The 17,206-nt window shown below is 44.9% G+C and overlaps 1 protein-coding gene and 1 non-coding gene across 3 annotated transcripts in view; one reads left to right on the top strand and one right to left on the bottom strand.

Moving 5' to 3' along the window:
- LASP1 (LIM and SH3 protein 1) overlaps positions 1-7,093 on the bottom strand; it is a 54,420-nt gene extending 47,327 nt beyond the window's left edge. Inside the window, exon 1 of one of the 2 annotated variants that reach the window (XM_050935345.1) lies at positions 6,954-7,093. In XM_050935345.1, coding sequence (XP_050791302.1) covers positions 6,954-7,022 — 69 coding nt within the window. In that variant the 5' untranslated portion in view covers positions 7,023-7,093. Of the gene's footprint in view, positions 1-2,599; positions 2,764-6,953 lie in introns of those variants that run through there. The other variant, XM_050935346.1, reaches the window with a different exon arrangement.
- A 1,363-nt stretch (positions 7,094-8,456) lies between these two features.
- Positions 8,457-8,528, top strand: TRNAC-GCA (transfer RNA cysteine (anticodon GCA)). The gene has a single exon. It is a non-coding gene; the product is annotated as a tRNA-Cys (tRNA).
- The last annotated feature ends 8,678 nt before the right edge of the window (positions 8,529-17,206 follow it).

Raw genomic sequence — 17,206 nt, 5'->3', positions numbered from 1 at the left:
TTCTACTTTCATGCCATGGGGAAGATTTGAACTGGGAAGAGATAGGTAGCAGCTGAATAGAACTTCAGCTTGACAAAGTAGCATTTAACTAGGCTGAAATCCAGTAGTGAGGCATCTTTGTATTTCCCCCCTTTTATGGGCACCCCTAAGGATACCCCATTTTCCCCACCCCAGCCAGAGGCCTGTACTCTAAACATACTCAGAGCAGAATGCCAGTCCTAGCTGCTCCCTTACAGACACCAAATGCACATACTTGCACATAAATTGAGGCCAGAAGAGATATTCCTTGAAATCCAGCCCATGACCCACTTTTCTAATATGCCAACATTAGAAGTTATGACATTCAGTGAACACACATCTACCCTGCCTTAGCATCTCGGAGATGCATTTTAGAAGGAAATATTTGCACTCAGCATCTGACTGACAGGACAAGCCTCCCTAAGCTGTCAAAGTTCTACCAACAGTGCAGAAACACAATCCAGACCTTCCCGGTGGTCACTTTGAAACCAACATCTGGACCATGGGTGGCCAGCCGGTGTCTCTGGATCCACATGCGGCTCTTCAGAAGTTAATATGCAGCTCCTTGCATAGGGGTGCTCTGGGGTTGGAGCTACAAGAGCACCCCTGGTACATTTGCTCACTGCTCAACCCCCAGCTCTGCCCCAGGTCCTGACACCACTCCATCCCTTCCCAAGCCTCTTGCCCTCTCCGCCCAGAGCCTCTTGCATGCCATGAAACAGGTGATTGTGGTGGTCAGGAGGCACTGGGTGGGAGTGGGGGGAGCTGATGGCAAGGCTGCTGACATATTACTATGGCTCTCTGTCAATGTACATTGGTAAATTCTGGATCCTTCTCAGTCTGGTCACCCCTGACCTAGACTCATCTCCCAGCCAGACTCTCAGAAACATCTAAAGCTACTAAGTGTACAAGTTACCCAACCATGAAGGGATGCTGCAGATTAAACCCTCCAGGCCCAGACTCTCTGCTCATGCAGTGCACAAAGGCTTCTCAGGTAGGGCTTGGGAACAAAGCTTCCCCACCAGAGCAGAGCTCACCAATGCCAGCATGAGTTTCATCCGGCATCAGATCACCCTCCTTCCCCACACCCAGAGAAATTCAAGTCATCATGAGGGCTTAAGGCTAGAGACTTGCAAACCTAGGGGAAAACACTTTAAGAGGAGAGATAAACATAAGAATGGTCATATTGGGTCAGATCAAAGGTCCACCTAGCCCAGTATCCTGTCTGCTGACAGTGGCCAATGCCAGGTGCCCCAGAGGGAGTGAGCCTAACAGGTAATGATCAAGTGATCTCTCTCCTGCCATCCATCACCACCCGCTGACAAACAGAGGCTAGGGACATCATTCCTTACCCATCCTGGCTAATAGCCATTAATGGACTTAACCTCCATGAATTTATCCAGTTCTCTTTTAAACCCTGTTATAGTCCCAGCCCTCACAACCTCCTCAGGCAAGGAGTTCCATGGGTTGACCATGCACTGTGTGAAGAACTTCCTTTTATTTGTTTTAAACCTGTTGCCCATTAATTTCATTTGGTGGCCCCCTAATTCTTATATTATGGGAACAAGTAAATAAACTTTTCCTTATTTACTTTCTCCACATCACTCATGATTTTATAGACCTCTATCACACGCCCCCTTCGTCTCCTCTTTTCCAAGCTGAAACAAGCCAGGAAAGTCCCTCTTGAGGCTGCATTTCTACAGCCCCAGTCATGCTAGGGGGTCATTGCTAACTGTACAGCTAATCTCTCATCCCTGGATAAAAGTCCAAGCTCTGGATGGCCAGCTACTGAATTTGCTGCTCTGTTGGGGTGCCAGGAGTAAGCTTCAGAACTCTCCCTGCACCCCTTCCCACCCCCACCGGTTCAGCACAACTGGTGAAACATTTTGGAGATAAAATGTGTAGACAAGGGCCAAGACAGAGGCTGCACTACCTGCCCCTGGACACCACACCCTGGTGTATAAACATAGCCACAGCCCAGCAAAAGAGAGCGTATGACTCAGCAGGAGCAGAGGGCGGCTGTCTTATTTCAGTTGCTCAGGGCAACATATTTGTCCTTTCCTTGTGTGTCCCCACATGATAATTCTTCCACAATAGGCAGGTGTCTGTTTACTATGTAGTCTCTAAAGGAAGTCCCCTTCCACAAGTCAGATTTTTTTCAGGCAACTTTAGCTCCATGCCCCTGGCAATGGTATAGTCCCACTTCAGCTAGCCTTGTTCTTTCCACACATTCACCATGGTTCCCTCCGCCCCCAACCTTAAACCCTCCCAGAACTTCGGCCTCGTGGAGGTAAAGGAAAGGCACTGATAGTCCAGTGGTCAGGGTGCAACACTCGGACAATTGGGTTTAATTCCCTGCCACCAGGCTTCCCGTGTGACCTTGAAGAAGTGACTGAAGAGCAGAGTTAAAGGTATCCCCCTCTGCATACCTTTAAGGCTCTAGCCCTTGGTCTGTGCCTCTGCTCCCCACCTGTACCCTGGGGGTGGAGGAAACAGACCTACTTGACTGGGGTGTGGCTAGGCTTATCCTCAAACTTGTAAGGTGCTCTGGTACTAGGCTAAGGGAGAAAATCATAAATACCTGAAGAGATTGTGCCACAAGTCTTCCGAGCCAAGCTGGCGGATAACATCACTTAAACGGAGCCTCCTCTCAGAGGAATGCCCAGCCTTCGGCAGCCAGAGGGCATTGAGAACGCCTTCCTAGCTAGCATGGTTTGGTGAGGTCACCCAGCCAGCATTCCACAGCAGACATCAGCTGTATCCAAGATTATGCAGAGGAGCTGGGCTTGGGCAAGAGTGCACTAGATGCTCCTCCTCACAAACAGATTGCAACACAGTATTGTTTACCCGGGCACTGCTGCAATAATCCACTGCAGGAGGAGAGACTATAACAATCCAAAGATTTTACACTAGCTTGGGAAGAGGGCAAGGAGAGCAAAGCCACACTGGTCACCTATGCCAGGCATACATTATCTACCCACCAAACAGGCCAGCGGATTCCCACAAAGCAGCTACATTCCTGCGCAATCCTCTAACTCCCCTGCTCCTCACCCCGTAGGAGCAGATTCTAGCTACTGCTGCATTGTACAACTCACTCCACAGCCACCCTGATGTTTGGTAAGAAGTCTAGCCTGCCAGGACAGGTCCCAAGCAGGCTGTGCCTGCATCCTAAAGAAGAGTGTTACTGCAATTTGCTAGTTCTCAAACTGTTAGTAAGTTGTGCTTGTTCATCTGAAGCATCTACTTCTCAAGTCAATTACAATTAGGGGCAAAAATATATTCTCAACTGTGCTGATGGGAGCCTAGCGCCACAGGTATCACTGGCCCTTATGCAACTAAAGCCTCAAGTAATGCGTTAATATACCTCCACGGAACTATTTCAAAAACACACCCTACTTCAGCCTGTTTGAAATATTCTGAACTCAGAGCGCAGACAGGTACTTGGTCTGCCTTTTTAATCCATTAGAATGAAAGCTAAAAAAGCAGAACCATGAAGTCACCTCACACCAGCTTTTTAGTGGGTTTATTAACTTAGCAATTATAGCCACAACCGCTATACCAGGCATCACTTGCTCCAGTTATGAGATACACAGGACGTAGATCATTTCCACAACGGATGTCACAGCCTCCTCACATGACATTTTATCTGGAGAGCTGATAGGAGTCCATGAAGAAGGGGGCACAGAAAATATGCCACAACTGCCACACACAATATGTACTCCGTGAAGCCTCAGATTGTCACCTTGTCAATATTAGTAAAGCCCTGATCCAAACAGAGTCCCTCCCCCCCTCCACCTGCTGAGCCCTTAGTGCTTAGATTCTCACTTCTCCATCAATTTTTGGAATGCAGATTTAGAGACACAAATTGCTTTTTCCTCATTTCCTTGGAGCTGCCAGGTATAGCTCAGAATTGGAGTGCTTAGTACAGCTGAGATGCAGAGTCCATTCTACTAAAGCACCTGCATTTTGAGCATAACAGCTGCCACACTGGGTCAGACCAAAGGTCCATCAAGCCCAGTATCCTGTCCTCTGACAGTGGCCAAAGGCAGATGCCCCAAAGGGAATGGGCAGGCAGGTTATCGTCAAATGATCCATCCCCGTCATCCAAGCCCAGCTTCTGACAAACAGAGGCTAAGGACACCATTCCTGCTCATCCTGGCTAGTAGCCATTGATGGACCTATCCTCCATGAATATAGCTAGCTCCCTTTTGAATCCTGTTATAGTCTTGGCCTTCACAACATCCTCTGGCAAAGAGTTCCACTGCCTGACAATGTGTTGTGTGTGTGGGGGGGGGAAGTGTTTTAAACCTGCTACCTATTAATTTCATTTGGTGGCCCCTTATTCTTGTATTATGAGAAAGAGTAAACAATACTTCCTTGTTTACTTTCTCTATACCACTCATGATTTTAGAGACCTCTATCATATCCCCCCTCTTAGTCACCTCTCCTCCAAGCTGAAAAGTCCCAGTCTTATTAATCTCTCCTCATACAGAAGCCGTTCCATACCCCTAATAATTTTTGTTGCCCTTTTCTGAACCTTATCCAATTCCAACAGATCTTTTTTTGAGATGGGGCGACCACATCAGCATGCAGTATTCAAGGTATGGGTGTACCATGGATTTATATAAAGGCAATATGATTTTTTCCTGTCTTATTATCTATCCCTTTCTCAATGATTCCCAACATTGTTCGCTTTTTTAACTGCTGCTGCACATTGAGTAGATGATTTCAGAGAACTATCCACAATTACGCCAAGATCTTTCTTGAGTAGTGACAGCTAATTTAGACCCCATCATTGTACATGTATTGTTAGGATTATGTTTTCCAATGTGCATTACTTTGCATTTATCAACATTAAATTTTATCTGCCAATTTGTTGCCCAGTCACTCAGTTCTGCATCCTGATCTCACAAAAGAAAAGAATCGAGGTGCACTGGCATAGCTCTTGGTGAAACCTAATGGAACTTTCCCACATGCCTCTGCTCCCCAGAAGCCCCTCAGCCTTCATCTTTGGTTCAGTTCCAGCAGCACTAAAGCAAGCACCTGGCTGTGCACAACAGAATTCCTGCCACAGTCATTCAGACCTGCTGTGACTAGAGTTCAGCTAAGTGGACGCTCAGACACAGGATTTCCAAAAAAGGTGAGTGGTTGATGTTTGTAGCAGATTACAGCTTACATCGGGCCAGCCATTGAGGGGCAGCATTAAAGGATCACGATAGATACTGCTAAAACACCCTACATCAAGGTCAGCATTAGTTGTGCTGGCGTGGGAATTTGCAATTGCCAGCTCAGAGGAAGTTGTCGATTGAGCCAAAACAGCACCCACGGATCCAGGATGCACAGTAGAAGCAGGAATGAAAAATCCTTCTAGCTACAACTCAAACAAACAGGCACCATTGCTAAACTTGCATTGGCTATTTAAATCTAATAAGGACTCTAGAAAATACAGCCACTACACAATTAAGACCCAATACAATGGGGTTTGGGCCACAGGAGTTTAGTTCAGCTTTAAGAGAATGATTCATGAAATAGGAAGAAAGCAACATCATGTGTTAAAAATGTGAGCAACAGGGTCCTTTGTGACTCAGGAATGCTGTAGCTAAAACATCTGCATTCTCCAGGCTGCTCCTTTAGCCCCTAAACTGGTCATCCCAGGACCTTACAGGCGTGGGGAGGAAGTGGAAAAGAGGGTAGAGAAATGCACAGCAGCACAGGATAGTTTATCCACAAAAAAGGGACCCATTAGAACTGACAGAAGACTTTTCTGGGCAAGCAACAAACAGATTCCAATAACTAGATGAGCATTTGAGTTTTCAATGGAGAATCAACAGTATTAGAGCTTTACTGAGCTTCCCAGCCCTGGTATAAGACACATCGAATCCAGTCACCACTAGTATCAGTTGTGATTTTTATTTTTTTTTTTTAAATAAAGAGGAATTTGCCCTTTTTAAAAAAAGCCTATGAAACTGACATTAAAAGACAAGGTATTCAGATACTGTTGGTGATGAGAGCCATGCAAGACTCTATATAGAATATGTTTCAATCTGGAGCAGAACAGAAACATGAATTGGAACCGAAAAGTGAAAACCCCATCTAACTTAAAACAGATGAGGGGCTCTCAACTTCAAGGGGAAGCATTAACTGTTTCTTTCCATTTTATCTGTTTAGACACCCAGCTGCACTCCTAACACAGGAAGGAGAAAAAAAAAAAACAGAACAGAGGCTACTGTTTCCTTTGCTACTTGCCTTGATGTTCAGAAATGACTTTCTTAAATTATGAAAAGCAGTATCTGGACATTACATTCTGCTGGCCTTTGCTTTTTTAAGCAGGGTCTTAAGAGAGTCTAATGAACAAAGTTGGTCTAATTCAGTGTGTCATTTCCAGACTAACTCTTCTGACCTTCAAGCATTCTTGCAAGAGTTTGCCTGGAAAGAAGTCAGATTCAGTAAATCCCTGTGCCAGATTCAGCCATTCTGGAGATTTTTAAGGAGAAGCTGGGAAGATGTTTTTGTATCCAGCTATGAACCTGTTCTTCCAAGAAGGGCAGAGATCTGGGCTGGAGTCAGACTTTTTTTTTTTTTTTAAGCGACACCCACAGACTCGGCAAAAGTTGAACACGATCTCCCATGCCCTAAAGCGAAAGGGGAAGGTTGTATCCCCGAGCCGGGGCGTGTTAAATTAGCAGCCGGGGGTGGGGAGGGAAGAGAAGAGAAGATAGGGGGCCTGCAACGGAGAGACACATTACTGAAGTATCACATCTTCTGCACCCCCAAATCCCCCCTCCTCCCCCAAATCCCCAGAGCCCCCAAATCCCCCTTCGCCTACATTCACCCCACCCCAAAAAGCCCAGCGCCCCCTCCAAGTCACCCCCCGACACCCCACAGACCGAGCCCCCCAGGGCAGGGGCCCCCCCGGGCCAGCCGCGGCTCCTCACCTTGTCCAGGCAGTTCACCTTCTCGGTGGGGTAGACGATCTTGCCGCAGCGGGCGCAGTTGGGGTTCATGGCCGGGCTCCGTCCCTCGCTCCCCGGGCGGCTGCAGCGGGCTCTGGCCTCCGCCTCCGCCGCGGCGCCCCTAATAAACACGGGGAGGGGCCGCGGGGGCGCGCTCGGGGGAGGGGCCGGGCCGGGAGCGCGCGGAGGGGACGGGGCGGCCGCGGGGGCGCGCTACGGGCACACGCGACTCTTGCGTCCCCTACACACACACACTCACACACACACACACACTGGCCGAGTCCACTCAGCCCCCGCGTAAACACCGGGCACACTCACCCACACACCTCCACACTCACACACACACACACACACACACACACACCCTGGCCGCGTCCACTCAGTCCCCGCGTAGACACCGGGCACATTCACCCACACTCCTCCACACTCATATACACTCATACACACACACACACCCCTGGCCGCGTCCACTCAGCCCCCGCGTAGACACCGGGCACACTCACCCACACACCTCCACACTCATATACACCCACACACACCGCTACACACACACACACACACCCTGGCCGAGTCCACTCAGCCCCCGCGTAGACACCGGGCACACTCATCCACACACCTCCACACTCATATACACCCACACACACCGCTACACACACACACACACACCTTGGCCGAGTCCACTCAGCCCCCGCATAGACTCTGGGCACACTCACCACACACCTCCACACTCATATACACCCCCCACCGACCCACCCACGCTCATACACACACATACTGCCACACTCACACACCTCCGAGTCCACTCAGCCCCCGCATAGACACCGGGCACACTCACCCACACACCTCCATGCTGGCACACTCAAATACACATCACCACCACACATCTCCACACAGACACACTCATACACACCCGCACCACACATCTCCACACAGACACACTCATGCACACACCATACATCTCCACACTGTCACACTCATCCACACACCATACATCTCCACACTGTCACACTCACATGCACACCACTGCCATACTCATATACACACCCCCACCACACTTCTCCACACAGACACATCCCCACAGAGACACACTCATACACACCACACATCTCCACACACACAGATACATCACACAGTCGTACTCATACGCATTGGACACACTCACCCCACCACACTTCTATTCACACGAGCCCCCCATAGTCACACTCATACCCCCACCTCTGCATAGAAACACACAGATCTCCACATAGTCACACTCACACCTCATTCCCCATCCAAACACACCCCACACTGAACACAACTTCTCACACAAACACCTCCCTTCTCATGGTGAAAGACTCACGCGCTTAATTTTCACATACAACTTTCTTCTGACAGTGCACGACTAACACACTCAGTACACACACATCCCCCCTTCTTCTAATGCCGATTGTTGACGCCAATCTAGTCATTCTCAAAAAGCCTTTTAGACAAAGTGAGCTCAACACCGGGGGTATAGCTCAGTGGTAGAGCATTTGACTGCAGATCAAGAGGTCCCTGGTTCAAATCCGGGTGCCCCCTCGAAACATTTTTGTGAATTCTTATTTTTAACCCTACTGAAAGTAAAACATAATTTTTGCACGTATTGGGAAAAGAAAAAAAACTAAACCTGCAGTTTCTACTGCAAAAATTATTTAACGTCAGTGAGTCAGTTATTGCTGCAGAGAGGCCTTTCCAGCTTTCCTTTTTGCCCAGTAGAGATTGTATGGCTCAATGACAGAGTATTTGCCTAGTATCTTAAAGGAAAGTAGTTAAAATTCTGAGTGTGCGCGCTGAGGGAGAGCAGTTTTTATTATTATAAAAAATAAGCTGTCTAGTGCCACACATTTCCACAGCCCTTTACAAGCACAGAGTAATGTGATTTATATTTATATACTTTGTGTATCAGTCAGGAGGACCATATCTTGCATTCTCAAGACAACTGGCTAAATTATCCAATAATAATTTCTTTCTGTAAGCTTGCTTAGCCACAGCTCTGGAGGTTTCTGCTTCGAATTGACATGTTCTTTGCAGTAAACCCCTTTGAATTCCAGAACTGAGCTGTTTGGAAGTGTGAAATATAGATGCAAAAATTAGCATTTCATTCATGACTAAAATGAACCAGCTAGGACTCACCAAAAACAGAACCATTTCTCTGAACCACATTACATTTTGGGAATTAGGATCATATGAGACCCAGAAACCCTGGGTTTGTGACTGCCAACCAAAGCCCCCACTAGCCAACATTTATCAAAACCCCAGTCAGTTTAAAATACAGTCCACTTTCAGCAAGGTTGTTGGTTTTGTATTATAGTCTCCTATATAATAGCAGCATTGAATGGACACAGAAAAACTTCACACAAAGATAAGTGGAGATTCCTCAGCATGAAATACCGTATTATAATGAATTTTGTGTGCCTGTCCATGAGAAACAGCTGTGTAATGAACTGGCAGGTGCACACACACATATATACACACACATATCATCACCCACTACTGGATGGAATCCAAACTGCTCATGCATCATAGGACCTGTAATGCTGCTAACAGCTGATGGAGATGCTCCCTTGGCTCACTAGCAGGCTATGGTTTTGAAGCAGGAGTATTCAAGTTCTATCCTTGTTATTGCTGTGAAGCTTGGAGTGCCCATGGTATGTAGGGTGACCAGATAGCCAGTGTGAAAAATCAGGACAGGGTAGCGGGTAATAGGAGCCTATGTAAGAATAAGCCCCCATAATCAGGACTGTCCCTATAAAATCAGGACATCAGGTCACCCTACAGGGTATGCAGCAAGAGTGACAACTCTGACGGCCTAGTCAGCTATGAGTTTGTTACAATATTAGCCTTGCCTGACATACATTGCCTCTTGTATGTCAGTTTTCCATATCCATGATCATATGTCATCAATCCTCCATTGCATAAATGTACATTCACAAGTTTTGTGCACCCGCTGACACAGCAGCGGCAGCATGATACTTGTTGCATCCAGGTCTCATGGAGTTAATCTCAGAAAAAGTTGGCAACGTTTGTCTTTTGTTCTCCCATAAGGATTGGAGAAGGAGGCAGAGTCACCGAAAAAATTCAGTCTTGTGCAAATGTGTCTAACCCTGGATTTAGCATTAAATAAATAAGTATCATTAATTCTGTGCTGGTGAAGTGGTACCAGCCTACCAACATCCCATGTTCCCTAACCTGTACTATCTAACCAAGCCTATCAACATCTTTATAAAATCCCCAATTACAGTGGTATCAATATACACACTAACAGCTAAAGACTCTAGCAACACAGGAGGAAATTAATCAAATTACAAAATGAGGTGATGGATATGCACTCTTTTCTCCTTAGTGAGATTGTCAGTTATGAAGCTTAATTTGTTTTGTGGAGTTTGGGCTGAGATCAGGCTTAAATATTTGAAACTGTGTACTAAAAGGTTAGGCAGTGTCTCTAGTAGTAATTCAATACTGCTTTCTGGGAAATAAGTATTTAATTGACTGCTTATGCAATGAGATCTTCAGGGGGATAGAAAATGTAAAGATTTTGTATATATTTGTAAAGTGCCATGTACTCGGATGACATCATATAAGTGTTTTGTAATAATAACACTATTATTAAATGGACTTTAGCAGAAGAGAAATACTCCAGTGTTCCAATATTTGATGAATAATTTAATCATCTCCTTTTCAAAGCCTGATGCATGTACTACCTAAATCCTCTGTGAATTCTGACAAGCCCTGCTAAATATCAACAAAGCAAAAAAAAAGTGCTGAAATTAGTGTAATGAAATACTGAATGACTGATCATTAAAATAGCCCATTAATAAAAGATTAGTTAGCAAGTAACCAAGTTTCTTACAAGTCCTGCCTTCTTGCAATTTTTGCTTTAACTAAAATAAATAAAATCACAACAAACTTATATAAGATTTTGTAATTGCTAACTTCATTATGATTAAATCAGGGTTTGTTAATTTCTCATAAATAGGACAGCTGTACAAATATTGGAGTTTAGCTGTGCAAGAGTGGTTGATTTCATTAATCATTAGATATGTAGTTTCAACTTTGAGCAATTACTATAAGAGAAAGAGACAGAATTCTACAGTACTTGCAATACAGCAAAAGCAAATTATGTACCCTAGGAGCACATGGAGGGCATCTACATTTGTATCATGGACTACTTGATCTATAGTTATATATGCTACCCTTGAACTATGGCTCACGTCCAAAGTCTGTTTTATTTTACCAGCTATGATTGTGAAATGACTGATGTTAAAGCGACATCATGGTCTGAATTTACACTGATTTTTTTTCCAAGGGGGAAGTGAACTTGAGTCTGAAAACAACAAGCAAAGGTGGTACGCACATCTGAATCACAGAAGAGTATGAGCTGCTAGAGTAAAATGTTTTGCCACCCACATGGACCTAAGCAAAGAGAAATCTATGTAGTCATAATTTAGAACTGTATCAAAAGCCCATTGAAGTTAATGGAAGTTTTTCCTTTGCCGTATATACAATGACAGGCAGAAGAGTCAAACTGATACTCTGCAACTTGAATTTCCGACTGTAGCAAACGAGCTGTCTATGCACCTGATTCAGTTTCCAAATGGTCATGTTCACACATACAATCACTCTTTCAAATCCCTTTTCATTTATTTACAATCATTTGGAGAGCCGTGTGTATCTGAAACAGCCTGTTGGACAAAAATACTAATCTCCAGCTCCAAGAAGCTGTGGAAGTATAGTGTGGTGACAGAACAAGAGCTGCTGGATTTAAATACATCTGCCCTCTGTGTGTGATTATGTGTTATGGTTTCTTTAAATTAAAGTTATTAGAGCGAATGGTGCTGAATATATACTTTAAACAATTTAGATGAATATATTACAAATACCTATAAAAGAAAATATACGGCCCTTTTGTCAGTGAGATAACTATACAGATATTCAGTGACATACATTAGAATAATATTCTCGCTTTTCTAAACATATTTTCAAAGCCAACCCCTATTTCTTGAATGATGATGGTTGCTATTCTGAGACAGGCTTTAATGCCAGTGATGCACACTTGCATCAAGCCCAGTCACATGCAGCTTGTTCATTTCATGATTCTGCTCAAAATTTGACTTTCCCCATTTTTAACCCCCCAGTGGGCTTGATTTGGCCCACTTCAAATACCGTCCTGTGTCTTATCACCTAGCCCAACAAACCCCAAACCTTTAAAAGCAGCTTAACAAAGCCAGGTGGGCCCCTCCTTTACCCCTCAAAGACAGGAAACACTGCTCTGCACACACTCCCCACCTAATCCTTTGTGACAACCTGGGGGGCACACCTCACACTTTGGGAAGCACTGGCCCTTCTTGTCTCTGTACATAACCTCCCTGCTGTTAGAGCAAGAGCCTTCTTCTCTACAGCACCTGTCATCTGAAACAGGCTGTATCTCTCTACTGTGTCAACTCAGATATCCCCTGAAAGCAAGATCTTTTATTCCATGTTTCTTCATTTCTTGGGCTTTCTACTAGTAATACATTATTTTCATCAGCCTTGTAAAATTTTACTCATCCTCATAGAGTGAATAATTTTTTTCAAGGCTACATTTAAAAGATATCATTAAGGTGTTCATCTTCATGGCAAAGGGCAAGTAGATATACTGCCAATTTCTAAAAGCGGCAAAGAGTTCTGTGGCATCTTATAGACTAACAAACGTACTGGAGCATGAGCTTTTGTGAGTGAATACCCACTTCATCTGACAAAGTGGGTATTCACACTCGAAAGCTCATGCTCCAATACGTCTGTTAATCTATAAGGTGCCACAGGACTCTTTGCTGCTTTTACAGATCCAAACTAACACAGCTACCCCTCTGATACTTGTCAATTCCTAATAAATGTTCTATTTTCTGAGAGGTCGTAGAAAAAGGCATCCAGGTCCAAACTACGGAAAGCCATTTTGAGCTTAAGTGGCAATACAAATTACAAAATAGTAAATAATGGGGCGTGTTTTCCACCTTTCCAGAGCTGCATGGACAGAGGCAGTTATATTTCTCAATGCCAATATATCAGCCTTCTGAGTAAGCTGTCTGCATAGATTGAAAAAGGACAGCTATTAAGGCCCTACTTAACTTGCTATTGCACAAACGTATCTGTCATACCCATGAGTCTTTTTAACAAGGGGGAACCCCGTTGACATATTTATAATGGAAACAACTGCCATGATTAATACTGCTTATTAATGACTTCTCATCTCAGCTTGATTAGGGATTTCAGATTTTTAAACTTAAATCTAATCATTTTCCAATTCTGAGATACCTAGTGAATGCAAAGAATTTTGAATACCAAGGAAGTTTATGTGAAAAATCCCTGCTGAGCTGTTCCTCTCAGCACAGTCTTGGCAAATGTTGTGGATGCATACCACGAACGCGAAGCCAACAATTTATATCACAGAAACTCACATTGCACAGTATTTGGGCTGTGTTACATTGTATTTCTCTCAGTTGTTACAAACCACATGGTTATTGTCAGTGGTTAATTTTGTGGCCATGAAATAGCAAGACATTTGTTTGCTACTGAAGTAATTATTTGAAACATACATTTCCCATTATTAACTTTCAAGCCATTAAGATACTTTGCTGGTATTGTATACAGGGAGGGCCCGAACGGCAGGATAGTTGAACTGTTACTCTCAGTATCACTTGTAGTTCCATCCTGAAATTAGGTTTAGACACTCCCAGAATAAATTAAAATAATTTACTGCCACTAGATGAAAATGTCTTTCACATTGTGGCTCAATTGCTTTGAGATTCACAGTATCAGAGGTGTAGCCGTGTTAGTCTGGATCTGTAAAAGCAGCAAAGAGTCTTGTGGCATCTTATAGACTAACAGACGTATTGGAGCATGAGCTTTCGTGGGTGAATACCCACTTCGTCGGATGCATGAGATTCACAAAATCACTAGGGCTGAAATATAATAACATTAAGGAAAAAATGTGCACAAGTTAATCCATTCTGATGACCACACAAGGATTAATTAAAAGCTCAGGCACAACCCTCCTTGTTTTTTCAGCCCCAAATTCACTAGTGCTTTCTGGATCCCCTTAACAAAGGCTTGCAGGGAGGGGGAGAGATATCTGGAGGTGAACCAAAGACAGCTTGCTCTGCAGTCAAATGTTCTACCACCAGCTATACCTCTCCAGCTGGTAGAAGTGTGGAGAAGAGGGGGTTCCATGGAAAAAAATTTCCAACCAGGAACTGTGACATTCTGGGCCTAATAATTCATATATTGCAAATATACTGCATCCAGCATGTAGCAGTTGAGAAACCAAAATAAAAAACAACTATTTATTGTTACAAATCCTGGCTTACTGGAGGTGCCTCTTATGGCTAAACCTGTGAAATGCTTCCAACATCAGAACCTCTCTGTGCACATGGGATGCTTCTTAACTGCTCTCTTCTCTCTTTTGGGCTTGTCTCTGACAAAAAAGGTGGTTTTTTTTTTACTGTGGGATAATCCACCTGTATTAGCTGTCTTGCTGTAAAAAAAACATCGGGGAGGCAAGGGGCTCTAGTTTTACTGCAAGATAAACTAGGAGAGAAAACCCCCATGAGAAGGTGTCACCACTGGTGTTGTCTAGCTACCTCACAGTATTAGGATCCTCACGCTTTTTACCACACACTGAAAAAATCCACCCTTTTAAGCAGCAAAGACAGAGTCTGCAGTGCCACAAGTGCTTTGTCTCCATGTAGGATTTCACAGTGAGCCTGGCTGGAAGACAGAGCCCCAGGAAACAAGCTGCAGATCCCCCTGATGAACCTCCTGCTCCAAGCAGCTCCTTCTCCCCCAGAAGACCCCCCACCCAGGACATATGGTCATATACAAAGATCTGATCACGCTCCCCCTGCTGGACACTCATCAGGCTCACATACTGAGCTCTTCTAAGCCCACTGAGTCCGAGCAGCATGTAGGTTCTCCTTCTGGCCTCTCGGGCTCACTCCTTGGACAAAGGTTCCCTGCCTAGTGCTCCTCCTCAGAAGTGAGACCCTGCGGTCCAGGTGGTCTCTGCCCCCCGATCTGTACTAACACTACAAGTTTCCCCAGCCTGCCTTTTCCCAGCACTCCCCGCAGCTCTGGTTTACAGTCTAACTCTCTGGGGCAGTGGTTCTCAAGCTAGTTACCATTGTGGGCCGCATATGCAGTTCTCTGTGTGTTATGTGGGCTGCATCCACACAATATATATACTGCCCGTATGGTTCTGAGGATGTCACGTGGGTCACAGCTGTGTGCTGACTGGGCCGCAAGCAGGCTACAGGTTGAGAACCACTGTTCCGTGGACATGTGACTGTTACAACAAGGAACTCAGAGGCTTTGCAAAGTAACTTCTTAAACGCACGCGTACGTTTATAAAACCCTTCCAGCTACATTCAAACATCTGCATTCAAACCCCTCCCCGTAGTGCCCTCACAACACCGAGAACCCTGTAGGTTTTGATCAGTCCTTTGAGGGTCCCAAGACCCTCCTCTTCCGCTCAGGCTTCAGGCCTTGTCTCTCTCTTCCCCTGCAACAAGCTCTTCTTAGTGTGTTCAGGTCCCATGGTCAAAAGGCTCTCCTTGGGTCAGAGATTTTTGCACAGTAGCTTCAAACACGTGTCCTCTTGTTCTTCTGGGGCATTTCCACAGCCCTCCAGCAGACACTGTGGGGAGAAGAAACAGTTTCCAATCTCTTTAGCATAGCTACTGTATTGCCAGGGCAATATTCCCCCTTAACACCTCCTTTGATTGTTTGCAGTGTTGTTGCAGCCATTTTGGTCCCAAGTTACGAGAGAGATGCAATGGGAGAGGTGATAGCTTTTTATTGGACCAACTTCTGCTGGTGGAAGAGAAAAGCTTGAAAGCTTGTGAAACAGAAGTTGGTCCAGTAAAAGACATTACCTCACCCATCTTACCTCTCTCAATGTCTTTGATTGTCCTGTAGCTGCTTCCAGACAGGGTGTGTGAAATGTGACATGGTCCCTCCGGCTCAGCACATGATGGATTCAAGACACACCAAGGATTACAGTTATACACAGTAATAGTGTTCATGAAATCAGTCAGAATTCGTAAGTTTTATAAAGGCCAAAAGGAACCATTAGATCATCCAATCTTACCTCTTCTACGTCACAGGCTGTTAATTTCCACCCAGATACCCAAAGACTTTAGTTAGACCAAAGCATTTCAGTCCCTAGGAAGCAAAAGTGTATTTGAGGAAGAGAACAACAAAGAGACCCTTAGCCTTGAACTAGGGATTACTACTTAAATTGAAATCACAGGTTCTACCTCCTCTGTATAAACAGATCACTGCCTAAAACTGTCACAACATATACTCACTCTTTCCCTCCTATTGCCTTCCTGGGGCCTGTTTTCTCTCCACCCCTCCCCCTTCCCATACAACATCAATAATTCTGTAAACCTTGATGACAGCTACTTGTATTCTGCCAGGGAAGAATCAGGCCCAGACGTCAGGCTGGCCTATATAAGGGACATTGTGCAGAGTTATCCCTCTGGGATTAGCAATACTGGGAAACCAAGTGTAGATGGAGCATCTACATGTTAAGCCCTGTACTGCTTATACCTGCCCTGCATGGGGTTAGACTATATGACGATGGCAGCTTGATCCCATGTCTTCACTGCCTTGTAACAGTAGAGCTAAAGGGAGGCAGATTATCTATTGAAGGCCATCTCCCCGTTATCTTCCCATTTGGGGGATAAGCGTGTGCATTGTTCTCTTACAAGACTCGCTCGCCTTTCATTCGACAAAAACAATGAGGAGTCCTTGTGGCACCTTAGAGACTAACACATTTTTTTGGGCATAAGCTTTCATGGGCTACAGCCCACTTCATGTATTTGATGAAGTGGACTCTAGCCCATGAAAGCTTATGCCCAAAAAAATGTGTTAGTCTCTAAGGTGCCACAAGGATTCCTCATTGTTTTTGCTGATACAGACTAACAGCGCTACCACTCTGAAACCTTTCATTTGACACACTCCCAGTGTGACATCCGGGGCTCTTCATCCACCAAACCCACCCACTTTGTTACTGAAAGCGAACATCTCTCCGGGGCTCTCACAATGAATAGCAGTGAAGCAGCCCTTACTGTGAGACTAAAGTAAAACAATGATTAAAAGGGATTCATTACTGTCACTCTTTCCCTTGTTCATTTCAATGAAAGATAAAATATAGCATGGAGAGATTGTTAATGAACTCG

Source organism: Gopherus flavomarginatus, chromosome 25 (assembly GCF_025201925.1).
Source record: "Gopherus flavomarginatus isolate rGopFla2 chromosome 25, rGopFla2.mat.asm, whole genome shotgun sequence".
Classification (NCBI taxonomy): domain Eukaryota; kingdom Metazoa; phylum Chordata; order Testudines; family Testudinidae; genus Gopherus; species Gopherus flavomarginatus.
This window is presented reverse-complemented; position numbering and strand designations above follow the sequence as displayed.